General features: G+C 37.8%; 2 protein-coding genes and 1 long non-coding RNA gene across 4 annotated transcripts; 2 read left to right on the forward strand and 1 right to left on the reverse strand.

The window, feature by feature from the left end:
- The first annotated feature begins 1,936 nt into the window (after window positions 1-1,936).
- LOC137724217 (uncharacterized) lies at window positions 1,937-3,844 on the forward strand. The gene is made up of 3 exons (XR_011067294.2): window positions 1,937-2,113; window positions 2,926-2,998; window positions 3,445-3,844. It is a non-coding gene; the product is annotated as an uncharacterized LOC137724217 (long non-coding RNA).
- Window positions 3,845-5,968: 2,124 nt separating this feature from the next.
- Window positions 5,969-8,975, reverse strand: LOC137724380 (two-pore potassium channel 1-like). Of its 2 annotated transcripts, XM_088693520.1 has the most exons (4): window positions 8,714-8,975; window positions 7,568-8,529; window positions 7,296-7,459; window positions 5,969-6,160 (listed from the first exon to the last, which is right to left on the reverse strand). In XM_088693520.1, exons 2-3 carry the CDS (start codon window positions 8,482-8,484, stop codon window positions 7,300-7,302), a joined length of 1,077 nt encoding a protein of 358 aa, XP_088549646.1. In that variant the 5' UTR covers window positions 8,485-8,529; window positions 8,714-8,975; the 3' UTR covers window positions 5,969-6,160; window positions 7,296-7,299. The 2 variants fall into 2 exon arrangements, with proteins under 2 accessions (XP_088549646.1, XP_088549645.1); XM_088693519.1 differs by lacking the exons at window positions 5,969-6,160; window positions 8,714-8,975 and having other exon boundaries at window positions 7,276-7,459; window positions 7,568-8,544.
- A 246-nt stretch (window positions 8,976-9,221) lies between these two features.
- LOC137726846 (putative protein FAR1-RELATED SEQUENCE 10) lies at window positions 9,222-12,365 on the forward strand. Its single transcript, XM_068465803.2, has 4 exons — window positions 9,222-9,407; window positions 9,639-10,778; window positions 10,871-11,314; window positions 11,399-12,365. The coding sequence occupies exons 2-4, from the start codon at window positions 9,756-9,758 to the stop codon at window positions 12,008-12,010; spliced, it is 2,079 nt and encodes a 692-aa protein (XP_068321904.1). The 5' UTR covers window positions 9,222-9,407; window positions 9,639-9,755; the 3' UTR covers window positions 12,011-12,365.
- Window positions 12,366-12,597: the final 232 nt, after the last annotated feature.

Consider the following 12,597-nt stretch of genomic DNA (forward strand, 5'->3'; position numbering starts at 1 on the left):
TGTTGGGCTCCCACTATTTTTTATTAACTTTTTAATTGATGAAAATGGATGTTTAAAAACAAGACATTGGCGAAAATGACTTATGTTGTGAACTTGTGAAACTTTCAAATAGCGAATTGCTCTGGTAATAATTTTTCAAAAACAAAAAACTAGGACAACGCATATTACATAATTAGTGTGTGTGCACGTGCAATACAAGTTAAGAACTTAAGGGGGCGTTTGTTGCACCTCCTTAGGAGGGACTAGCTTGGACTAGCTTAAATAAGACTATAATCCTATGTTTGGTAAGGTTCTGGACTAGAATAAGTGGGACTCGCCCCGACTACGAGGCACTCCGCCCTTCGCTAAACCTCGTTAGCCAGTCCCTTGCTTTCGCTTGGTATTAAGCGGGACTACGGAAACGAGGCGGACATCCAGTTCCAGTTCAAGGGTCCGCTTCTTTTTTTGCATCGCTGTCATCGTGGCCATGTCATTGGTGGTGCTTGGAATCGGGAAGTTGGCTTTTTGAAAATTGGAGTAGTTCTCGGGAGTGTTGGGTCTTGGAATTGAGAGGGCTGATATTTTTTTATTTGATTTGGGGATTTTGAAAATCGGAGGGCGGAGACCTCCAAACCACAAACTCACCCCATCTTCCAGATATTCTCATGGATTTCAAGTGCAAAGGAGAGGGATGGAAGATTTGGATGTTGATTGTGAAAAGCTTCTAGTATGCAAACCAGATCTTGATTGTATAAAGGCTCTGCATTTTGACAGCGAGGTAATTTGGATTCCAATACCCCAATACAAATTTTCTTAATTGATGAAGAAAATTAAGAGATTGATACAGGATTTGACAAAGAGAAAATGATGGGGAAGAGATAAACGATGAAGGATATAGGAAGGAAAGGAAAGAAAATGTCCTTAGTTCCATTCATCTCCAGACTTCACCCCTTTTATTATTAATTTTTGTTTAATTTTCAAGTGAAATAAAAATTGTCAAAAAATTATAGTATGCGACTTAGTCCGACACTGCACCAAACGCTTCACTATGTTAGTCCAGCTTAGTCTAGTCCAAGCCAGTCCAGTTTAGTCCATGAAGCTAGTCCAGTCCGAGATAGTCCGATGAAACAAACGCACCCTAAGTGTTAGTGTAGGACCAATACTAGACTAGAGGCCTCATGTTGCCTCTCTGCTAAAACTTTGTGATTGATGCATGAGATATGAAGTTTTTGGACAGGCAGCTTAATAACATAATTATAGTATAAAGTAACATCCGAGTGAAATATTAGTACCATATCATGTCCATCGTTACATCTCGATCATAAGGCACCAGTCCAACAGACACTACTAGAATTATGCTCATTACACACCATTTTTTGCCCACCTTTTGCAATTGGTGGCCATAGATATAAAGTTGCTACTTTTACTATTATTTGGTGGCTTTATACTGAGATGCCACTGATATCAGTGGCCTAAAAAAATCAGCCACCAATATTGGTGTCTATTAACTAACTTTATTTCTTAAAAATACTTTTTTGTGCATTTGTGATTAACTGGGCACCAATACAATTTATTGAACACCAATAAAACAAATAAAAAAAACCATTAAACCTCTCTCCCCTTCACAAAAGTCCAACTCCTCCCCTTCATTCCCTCCGCTCGCTTCCCCTTTCATTCTCTCTCTCCTCCCTCCCGTATACTCTTCTCTTTCATGCAGCAGTGGCTCTGTCCTCCGGTCACCAACAAGCGTCAAACTATACCTTCAGAATCCTCTTCCCTTCCTCTTTCCAACCCTCAAGTTAGTTTCTCCAATTTGTAGCCGAATTTTCTCAATTTCAGATCTAAGAAACGGTGACCATAGGTATTCCGACCAATTTCCGGCGAAGTCTGCCTGAATTGGACCTCAACCAAGAAGTAAAAATGATCCTCTCCTCATGGGTGTTCCCTAGTGTAAGTGATTTTTTTGGGATCAATTCTAGATTTCAAATTTTAATTCCATTTTCTGTATGCATGTTGAAGATTGGGGACAAGGAAGGTGAATCAAGGTTGTTTCCAACCTGGGCCGAGAAGAATGGAAGCCTTGGAAGGTTGTGGGTGAAACTAAGGTGAAGAGGGTTCTTCTAAAAAAATTAAGGTGAACAGGGTGATTTTCTCCTTAACCACAACTATCACATTTTATCTCTTGCTTGGAATTTTTTTTTAAAATTCCCAGGATCTGCAGTTGCAATATTTTTGATGGACAAATTAAAAAAGAAGCGACTGCTTTTATAAAGCTTTTGTAGTCTCAAGCACGGTAAATATATTAGCACTAGAAAGTGAGGAAATCCACTTTCTTTGGTCAAGTTGGATTCTCTACTATGACTTCCATTTTTATCTCTAAACAAAATTTTAATGGTATGTATGATATAAAAGGGTAAATTTAACTATTTTGGTTTCTTTTTTTTTTTTCACGCTTTGGTGCCTCGAGTTTTAATTTTTCATAGCTGTGTTGAGTTTTTTTCCAGTTACAATTCGGGAGCCATTGGCAACTTCTAAGGGACCAAAATTGTTTTCAAATCAAAATACAGGAACCAAATCGTAACTAGACTAGGAGATTACATTACCAAAGTAGGAAAGTTTTGTCTTGATTCATAGTTTGACAACATAATATGTATGTAGGATGTTGTTTTAGAATCGCTTGGTAAGTGTTAAATACATCCTATAACATGACTGACTAACAAGCATGGTCGTTCAGATATACATGCAATTGAGATCACTGACTAAATCAGATTTCTTTTATATTGAAGCAAATCTTGCCTATTGGGTGTTTGTGAAAATTCCCCAGAGAGTTAGAAACAAGGATATGATGCAAATCTGAATGTAGGCTGTTTTGGTATGTGTGTGTATGTATAGGTGTGTTATATTGATATGACATGCTGCCTAATTTATCTATTTTTGGATTGCTAGATCAAAGAAGGAAGTTCAATTTATCAAGGATCAAGGTTTGGACTGCTAGACAGCACGTTGCCTTTGGTTTGAGGTATGGAATTAGTCTCGTGCTTGCAATTTGGCCGCTTACGTGTTTAAATTTCTGGTTTATCAATATGCTCAAGATTTGGTTAGCAGGTAGTTATGCAAACAAATTAAAGTTCCTTTAAGCATATGGTTGGTAGTCTTGGTGCCCTCCAGATTTGTGTAAAAATCTAGAGCCATCTGCATGGTCCTATGCTAATGAGCTGCAAGTAAAACTTCAGTAACAATGTGTTTTTGTATTTCTTTCTAGCGATCAGCTCTTTGTGATCGAAATTTGGCGATCAGGACTTGCCTTTGATTTTATTTAGTGCAGCAGAGTTTTGCATCGATTTTTTCATCTTCTTCCAGATTTCTGTTCCTTTTTATTTTATTTTTTATGTTGTTTTGGGATATGTGAATGTAATTTTTTGAGTATTTCTTTGCTTCAATTCTCTCTAATTTTTCGCTGTTTAGTTTGAACTCCCATCGCAGCATCATCATCATCATCTGCTCTTGCTACTGCTGCCTTTGACTGGTATTTCCCTATTTGTTGCCCAAACAACAGTCCTTTCAGATACTACTTGCTTGGAGTACCATATACCTATATAGTAGTTTGAAAGCTGACCTGGTTCGAAGAAACCTAGCTCAAACATCCCACCTGGAGAGACAATGGTTTGATCGCCAAAGAGAGATTGGCATGACATGATTAAGCTCTTTGGAAACAGAGTGTTCAAACACTTTTCAAAGTTTGAGTCCCAACATTTGTTCAAAATTGTATTAAAGATCAGTTATGCAAATTTGTAGTATATTCTTATATCAAAGATCTTACAATTTGTTTCCTCACCAAAAAAAAAAAAAAAAAAAAAAAAAAAAAGAAAAGGAAATATTCCTATTCAAATCTGGGTGCCCGCACAGGGCATTATTATTTTGCAATTTTGCCACCGATGTGAATAAGGGTGGCACTGCAGGAAAGGCACCAATGAAATATTGGTAGTCATTGTTACAATAGAGTCCTCTACATAGACCACACTCTCTAGTTTAGTGGGTGCTTGGTGGGCATAGAGGTTTGCCACCAATGTAAGTGGCAACACTTGACAATAGCCACTAAATGAAAAGGGTGGCTTATAGCCAAATTTCTAGTAGTGAGATTCCACTTAATGTTCTCCCCACTCTTTCAGGCGTGCTTCATCATTTGTCAAATTACTTGGAAGTTTCCTGAGCAAATATTCCAGAGCAAAGGCATCAAGGAGTTGAGCGGAAAGGGCGGGAGGAGAGTCTTCCTCCATAGAGGGATAGGGAATGAGTTTGTCGCTGTCGGTGAGGAAGTGGAAGTGGTTGAACAGGAAATGGAAAGTTGAAGGAGGATTTAGGTTTAGGAGGTTCAAATTCAAATGTGGCGATGAAACAAACATATACGACTACATGTGAGGCATGTATGGTCATTTCCAACCAGTCAACAAATACTTAGAAATGAATCAGGCACAGGCAGCAAATATAACAATTAAAAAACTGTACAACCTTTTGCAAAGGTCGAGTTTGTAAATATTTAGTTTATGCAAAGGTCAAGTTTGTAAATATTTAGTTTATGCAAAGGTCGAGTTTGTAAATATTTAGTTTATCGCCAGTTCATTTGAGATTAGCTTGTGATTACAAATTAAGGTTGTGTTTTGTTTAATCATCTAACATAAATTTTGAAATACTAATAAATCGTATGACGTGTAATTGCAGAAACCCCTTAGGCCTTCAAGTTATAATATATGTTTCATTAATTTTTTTTCTTATAATAAAAAGGGAATCAACTTAGCCAGCCCATATATAACAATAATCTTTCATGAAGGGCGTAACCACAAAGGAGAAAAACAAAGATGCCATTCCTTTCCTTGTTACTAATCATCACTCCATGCGAAAAGTAACCTACAAATCAAATAAATGGACAAAGCATCCATGTCAAAATAATCGTTGTGCCTAATGACTAATGTGCCCTTCCACCAGATTTTCACATCCCATTTTCATATAGGTAGATGATGTCGATTAATCAAGTGGAGGGGGGCAAATCCTGGAACAAAAGAAACAATGAGAATTATGAACTCAGTTGAGGATAATATTCTGGGAAAGACTCAAGGACGAAGCAAAGTTTGAGAGATATAACCACATGCTTCTAATTCTTCGACAAGAACCTGAGTTATAACCCTAATCTCTCTCTCTCTCTCTCTCTCTCTCTCTCTCTCTCTCTCTCTCTAGAGTTGAAAGTTGTGATTGTTATTGAGAAAGCAAGCCAAGGCCGGCCGCAATGGATATCTCGCCACAACTTCTGCAATACCGATATCATTTTGTCATAGCAATCTTTGTTTCGCTAATATTTTCTTTAATGTTGTATGCAGCCCCTAGGATTCTAACCATTTTGGGTTACTTTTGGCCTCTCTTTGCCTCCACAACAATATTTTTGGTGGCAGTAATCGCCTTTGGTGGTGTTTCACAGCTGTCTACAGAATCACACGGTGAAGCACAAGGTCAAGGAATCATAGATTATGTTGCTGACCAGACAGACTACACAAATTAGTTTCAAGCTGTTTATAATATTTCTATTTCTGATAATAAATCTAATTTCAATGCAATTAAAATGTATATATTCAGGAGTAATAGTCCAAGGCAGTTGGGTTAATACTTATTTGTTGCATACGCGATTGAAATATGAGGCTGCTGAAATTTGTGACTTACTCATTATTTATATTCATCAAATGTAGCATGCAGCAACATAACTAGTGAATGCATGAAATTTGTGACTTACTCATTATTCTGGTATTCTCACTCCGCTTTGCATGAAAACCCTCCACATCTATTGATTGCACGGCTGATTAAATAGAGATAGATTCAAGTTATTAATGGTGAACCGCAGCCAGTCGAGAGATCATTTTTTATTCGTGTTTCCTTTTAAGTTCCAAAGATCAATAAAGCAAATTAAACAATCTACCAATCTCAAGAATAATCAATTCTAAAATTCTTCCAAATCTTATCCTCCTGCTCTTTTCTCATAATCAAATCAAGTCATCCAAAAGAAATTTACAATCCAAGCGAAAAATTCAAGTCTACAGATTACAGTACGTGCAATTGTGTTCAATAGTAGTTCAAGTTTCTAAATAAATTTGCGTGGCAATGGGCCTCCTCATTTTACGAGCTCCCTCCTGGAATTCTAGAGATAACAAAGAAATGAAGAATATCAATAAAGGCAACTATCTCCTCCAAAACCACAGCGTTGTCAAGTTACAAAAATCCTAGCTAAATCGAAAGGGGCGAACTGGACAAATTGTATGAGTTCAGCAGCCAAAAGACGGAAAAAGAAAATTAAGAAACTTATCAATAGAGAGTCAAATTAAGAACAGCTTGTTCAATTAAAATGCCCCATCAATGCATCATTACACAGCAGGGAAAATATTCACAGCTATGTATAAGTAAACTTGATTCTGTTGTCATTATTATATTTGTTGATAGTGCTTTCAGTAAAGTAAATTTAATTACTTAATGGAATCATGAAATTATAGAGAGAACACTATTACCCTGTAATTAATTTTCTTTTGGGGTGGCCTATTGATCTATTAGGTTTCCAAAATGGAACGAGAGGCAAAGCAACAAGGAGAGGAAAAAGCTTTATATGCGAGTCGAACACATCTTAGTAAAAGGGATAGGGGAGTGATAGACGTCAAAGAGGAACTAATAGCAAGAAATCATGTGATGCAACATCTGAAGAAGAAAGTGCCTTCAACTATTGAATTTGTATGCATGCACTAGTGAATTCAATGCTTGAATTATATAGACATGGTAACATGCGTGCTGCGGAATTTATCTAATACTAGGCTTCTACTTATGGTTAGTTGTGTGAGCAAACAAACTTGAATAGAGACATGGTAACTTTGACTTTGTTTGTTTGTATATCTTTTTATTTCATTAGATTTTTCTGTTAAACCGAGTCAAAGTTTCCGGTCCTACGAAGTTAAGTTACACAATCTTTATTTATTGATTCAGAGGATAAGGTGGAGGGGTAGGAAGGAGGATGTGTGTCCAACTCTTCCCTTGACTTTGATTTTAGTACGTGGTATGAGAAAAGCTTTTGGTATTTTCCGTTGATATTTACTTTTCCCTCATAATGTTTAATGTTGTACGTAGCTCGGATGCGTTATTATGAAACCCTAGCTTTTTCCAAAAGTATAATTTAGAGAGGAGAAGGTTTAACTACACAGAAATAATTAAAGAAAGAAAGTAAGGCTCTATACGCCATGTGAATTTTAGAGTCGTCATAGTTCATGTCAGTGCTAGGCATATCAACTTACACTTTTAAGTTGTTGGTTGAGATGATATTGATATTAAATCAGATGTCGTCAAAGTTCCTGAATGATCAATGTCAAGTTTCTTGAACGTTTCCATCAGCAGTGCAATATCTTCCTGGTTGATCTTCCCCATCTCCTTTAGCTTATATACGATAAACTCTGCCGCACTGGTACATAGATGAATCCAACAAGCTAGCCACATGAGAATTGATATATCTTAATTGTTTACAAATAATAAGATAAAACATGCATGAGGATTGTAAATTATTTCATACCTAACGACTTTATCATGATCAAGATCTGCTTCCTCAAGATCCGAGGGTGTTAATCTCCGCGTAAGAGCCCACTTCACAAGTGATCTTTGCCTTCTTTCAGTGCATAGTTCAGCAAGGTAGAGAAAGAACTGTGCCAAACAAATGGTGCTGCTCAGTATCCAAAAAACAGCGAAAATACGACCAGCTCCCGTTGAGAAGCTCTCGTCCCCATAGCCTAGTGTAGTAATAGTGGAACAAACGCAATAGAAAGCATCCGTAACTTCCAGATTCTCAACTAGACATAAGAAGACAGTTCCTACTATAATAAGAATCAAAAGAAGGATTCCGACAGTAATACATTTGAATTTAACTTTTTTGGTCTCAACCTCCGTAAGAAGCTCCGGTGGCCCAACTTTTTCTCGAAAATGTATGGCTCTAACCAAAAGGATTTCCTGTTTCTCTACAAGGTAATCTGCTGCCTTGCCAAGAATTATGCCAACAAGGGCCATGCCGGTGAACACATAAACGCAAGCAACTAGCTTTGCCAATATGCTATTTGGCACAAGGTCCCCGTAGCCAACAGTGCTCATTGTGACTACACACAAGTACATGGAGTCCAGAATTGCATTCGTTTTCTTACCCTTTATTTGATGCCTCATCAGGAAAAAGCAAAATGTGCCTCCACCAATGTATGCAATCAACAACAAGATTACTTGCCTTAGACTGAATTGTGATTTTACATAGACTGGATCACAATCTGCAGGATATTGAGATTCCACTTGGTTTTGTTTCTTGAATGATGGACATGGAGTAGTGCTAATGCTGTATAGGCGATTTCTTCTTCTCTGGACGACATTCGTTTCATTATTGTGTTGAGAATTATCTTTCTTTTCAGAAAGTAAGGTTTGTTTAACATCATCGCTAAAATCACTAGCCATCAGATTTAAAGCATTATATAAAAGTTCATCTGGTTTAGCAACGACCTGCGGTATACAGAATCAAAACGACATAATATTTCCCAAACCAAATTCTTTAATATGAATTGAAACACATCATTACTAAAGACATAAAAATAAAAATTCAATTAAACTCTCCTGGTTGTAAAAATCGAATGACTTTCTGTATCTAAAGACATAAAAATAAAAATTCAATTTCTTGCTACCTTACCTAAATGACACTGAGCAGAAAGAAAAAGAGGATTAAAAGTATCTCAGAAGCCTCAAGATCTTAATCCAATATTTGCCTCAATCAAAGAAACGCGGACCGATTGGATACCCGGCAGAGAGAAGAAACTGAGAAAATAAATGCATGCTCAACATATCATTACTAATTACCAAGCAAAGAAAAAATGCAAGAAACTTTACTAATATTTTCTATTTCGTAGTTACACAGTGGTAAAGAAGCAACCAAGAGTCACTCTGGTGCTTCCAACTGGGTGGATTTAGACCGCTAAGCGACTTAGTGGCATTTCAAATCCACTTGGACGCGTCGCATGATTGACTTGTACTTGTCCACATCTCATCACGCCAAAAGTATATGTGTGAAGGTTGTTTCAACTATTCTCTTTCAAGCGCTTAATTTCGTCTTACAAAGGTACGAGGGTATTGTTTGATACGTACCTTTGTCATTTTTACGGAAACAGTCATTAGATAATACAAGGGCTGGGTAAGACATCGGATCCAGTTCAGACTAGTCAAGAGGCCCGACCCATTTAATTTGCTCTCATTACTTGTGAAATGCTCTGTCATAGCAGCTGGAAAAAAGGAGAAAGGAACAGGGACACTCAGCTGTGTGGAGGAAGCTGAAGACGGAACAAGGCTTTTGGCAAAGCCTCCCTCTCTCGTAGTCATTCTTTCACTGGGTACGTGATTCTTCATCATCCCCTTCCGTCCTTGCTCTTTTATTCCATTCGATATATTTCTCAAAATTGTTACCTTTTTAGTTTTCTGGGTCTGATTTTCTTTCTCCAATCTGTTGTGTTAAACCCCTTTTCCGTGTCTGTACCATTTGGTTGCATATGTTGTTAGAGTGTATATCCTAACAATTAGAAGAGCCCATTTCTGATTTCTTTCAATTTTTTATTTTGTTAAAGGGTTTGTGGTTATACTGCGATGCGAGCTAGCTTTCTGGGTCACTCAAAGGATTTTTAGAGTAGCTAAAGGTTGAGTCTTGGAGTAGGAGACTGGGTGTTGATTTTGAAGTGTAATTAATGACTTCTATCCCATTGAAAAACATATGGATTAGGCGGCAGCAATGCCCCTGTGGGGATTGGAAATGCTATGTGACATATGAGGGAGACTCTGAAGAGGCATCATCCATAGCATCCCAATTGGTTAAGAATGATAGTACAACATCGGAAGCTATGGTTTCCCCCTATGTTGGAATGGTGTTTAAGAGTGACGATGATGCGTTTGAGTATTATGGCAATTTCGCTAGGAAAAACGGTTTCTCAATTAGGAAAGAGCGCTCTCGACTTAGCCCACAATTGGGTATTTATAAGCGTGACTTTGTTTGTTATCGTTCCGGGTTTGCACCCATGAAGAAGAAGCCTACAGGGGAACACCACAGGGATAGGAAGTCAGTCCGCTGTGGATGCGATGCAAAAATGTATTTGTCCAAGGAGGTCGTTGATGGAGTTTCTCAATGGTTTGTTGTGCAATTCAGTAATGTCCATAACCATGAACTTTTGGAAGATGACCAAGTGCGACTGCTTCCTGCTTATCGTAAAATTCATGAGGCTGATCAAGAGCGGATACTATTACTTTCTAAAGCTGGGTTCCCCATACACCACATAGTGAAGGTGTTGGAGTTGGAAAAGGGGATTCAAGGTGGACAGTTACCCTTTTTAGAGAGGGACGTTAGAAATTTTGTTCAAAACCGTAAGAAAGTTGTCCAAGAAAATGATGCTTTGCTCACTGAAAAACGGGAGAACGATACATTGGAACTTCTTGAGGCATGCAAAGGGACAAAAGAAGCGGACGAAGATTTTGTTTATGATTTTACAGTTGACGAGAATGATAAGGTTGAACACATTGCATGGTCATACGGTGATTCAGTCCATGCATACACTATGTTTGGTGATGCAGTTTATTTTGACACTTCATATCAGTCAATCACATATGGCGTGCTTTTTGGAGCATGGCTTGGCATTGACAACCATGGAAGGACCATTTTCTTTGCTTGCGTTCTTTTGCAAGATGAAACACGTCGTTCCTTCTCGTGGGCTTTACAGGTTTGCTATCGAATACACCCACTTTACCGATTTTAGATTAGCTGTGTCTTTGTATCTGTCCACTTACAATGATTTTTACTTCTTTCATACAGACTTTTGTTCGTTTCATGAGAGGGAGATTCCCACAAACAATTCTAACTGATCTCGATCCTGAGCTTAGAGATGCAATAAGAAGTGAATTACCGGGCACTAAGCATGTCATTTCCATTTGGGATATTCTTCCCAAGATATCTAGCTGGTTCTCTGTTTTACCTGGACCACGCTGTATAGAATTTAAATCTGAGTTTGATGAGTTATATCGGCTGGAGAGTTCAGAGGATTTTGAGCTTCAGTGGAATCAAATGATTTCAATGTTTGGGCTTACTACTGATAAACATATTGCTTTACTTTATTCATTCCGGGAATCCTGGGCTCAATCCTATATTAAGGGTTACTTTCTTGCTTGTATGGCAACGACAATATATTCAAAGTCTGTAGATGCATTTTTCAAAGGAATTTTCAGTGCACAAACATGTTTGCGTAGCTTTTTCGAGCAGGTATATTGGTTAATAACTTTTATGCTTGATATATGCCTACAATTCTTTAATTGGTATGGTTTCTTATGCTTGAACACCTTGCAGGTTGGTATTTCTGCCAATTTTCAAAATCAGTCACATCGAGAGATGCAGTATATGCATATTAAAACAAGCATTCCTATTGAAGAGCACGCAAGGAGTATTTTGACACCTTTTGCCTTCAATGCTTTCCAGCATGAACTGGTGCTCGCCATGCAATATGCTGTATCTGAAATGGCCAATGGGTCATATCTTGTGCAGCATTTTAAGAAGATTGAGGGAGAGCGTCTTGTGATATGGATACCAGAAGAGGAACAGGTACACTGTTCCTGTAAAGAGTTTGAATCTTCAGGATTGTTATGCAGACATTCTCTACGTGTGTATGTGGTCAAGAACTACTTTCAGCTTCCTGACAAATACTGTTTAAATAGATGGCGGAAAGAAGGCTCGCTTGATTATTATGATGACCACATTGCTCGGACTAGTGATGAGGAATGGTTTCAAGATTATCAATGCCTTACTGATACCCTGTTAACAGAATCATCAGTTACAAAGGAGCGTTCTGATTATATTCACAGGGAATTGACAACACAGCTCACAAGGATTCTTAATGAGGTTAGAAATATGCCAGAATGTGAAGGAGTAGCTATGGATCTGACATTTTCCCCTACTGGCTAATTTGAAGCTGCAGTAGGTCGTGTGTACTGTATTGGTAGCAAATGCAAATGCAACTGCAACATGCTTTGTGGAATTGAGAGTACAGTCAGAGGTAAGGAAGTTATGATCCCAAGGAAAGGCGATGGGACAATATGACTTTGCATTCGATTTCTCTTGTTTCAAGCGGAAAAGTGTTAACATGTTGAGAAGGGATAATCAGAGTTCAGAAGCACCTTGAAAAAAGACTTTGTAACTTGCTGATGTATGGTATGATAAAATTCACAACACAGAGGATGTGGAGAGAGGTACTTACCTAAGGTGATGTACTCTGTATATACATTGGTAAAATTTAGTTGGTAAAGCAGAGTTTCTTCTAGTTTTTGTGCTCTTGCCCTTTCTTTCTGGATTGCTTACCAAGCCTTTAGGTTTATAATGCACATTTGATTTGTTGAAAATCAATGTCAAAGTTAGGCAAGGAAAGTTAGGCAATGTTAGGTATGGTTGAATAAAAATAAATTAGGTGCAATTAATGTGTTTTGTGTGGTAATAAATAATCTTAGTTTATTCATTTGGTTTGCTATAAATACCCAAGTCCTCAAGCATTGTAA

The sequence above is a fragment of the Pyrus communis genome, chromosome 5, assembly GCF_041283825.1.
Source record: "Pyrus communis isolate YQ-2024b chromosome 5, ASM4128382v1, whole genome shotgun sequence".
Classification (NCBI taxonomy): domain Eukaryota; kingdom Viridiplantae; phylum Streptophyta; class Magnoliopsida; order Rosales; family Rosaceae; genus Pyrus; species Pyrus communis.

Bases quoted from the DNA above. Each gene is read 5' to 3' on its own strand.
- LOC137726846 (XM_068465803.2), top strand. From the start codon at position 9,756: ATGACTTCTATCCCATTGAAAAACATATGGATTAGGCGGCAGCAATGC. The intron at 10,779-10,870 runs GTTTGCTATCGA...TCTTTCATACAG, and splicing joins CCTTCTCGTGGGCTTTACAG to ACTTTTGTTCGTTTCATGAG. The intron at 11,315-11,398 runs GTATATTGGTTA...AACACCTTGCAG, and splicing joins TGCGTAGCTTTTTCGAGCAG to GTTGGTATTTCTGCCAATTT.
- LOC137724380 (XM_088693520.1), bottom strand. From the start codon at position 8,484: ATGGCTAGTGATTTTAGCGATGATGTTAAACAAACCTTACTTTCTGAA. The intron at 7,460-7,567 runs GTATGAAATAAT...TCTATGTACCAG, and splicing joins GATCATGATAAAGTCGTTAG to TGCGGCAGAGTTTATCGTAT.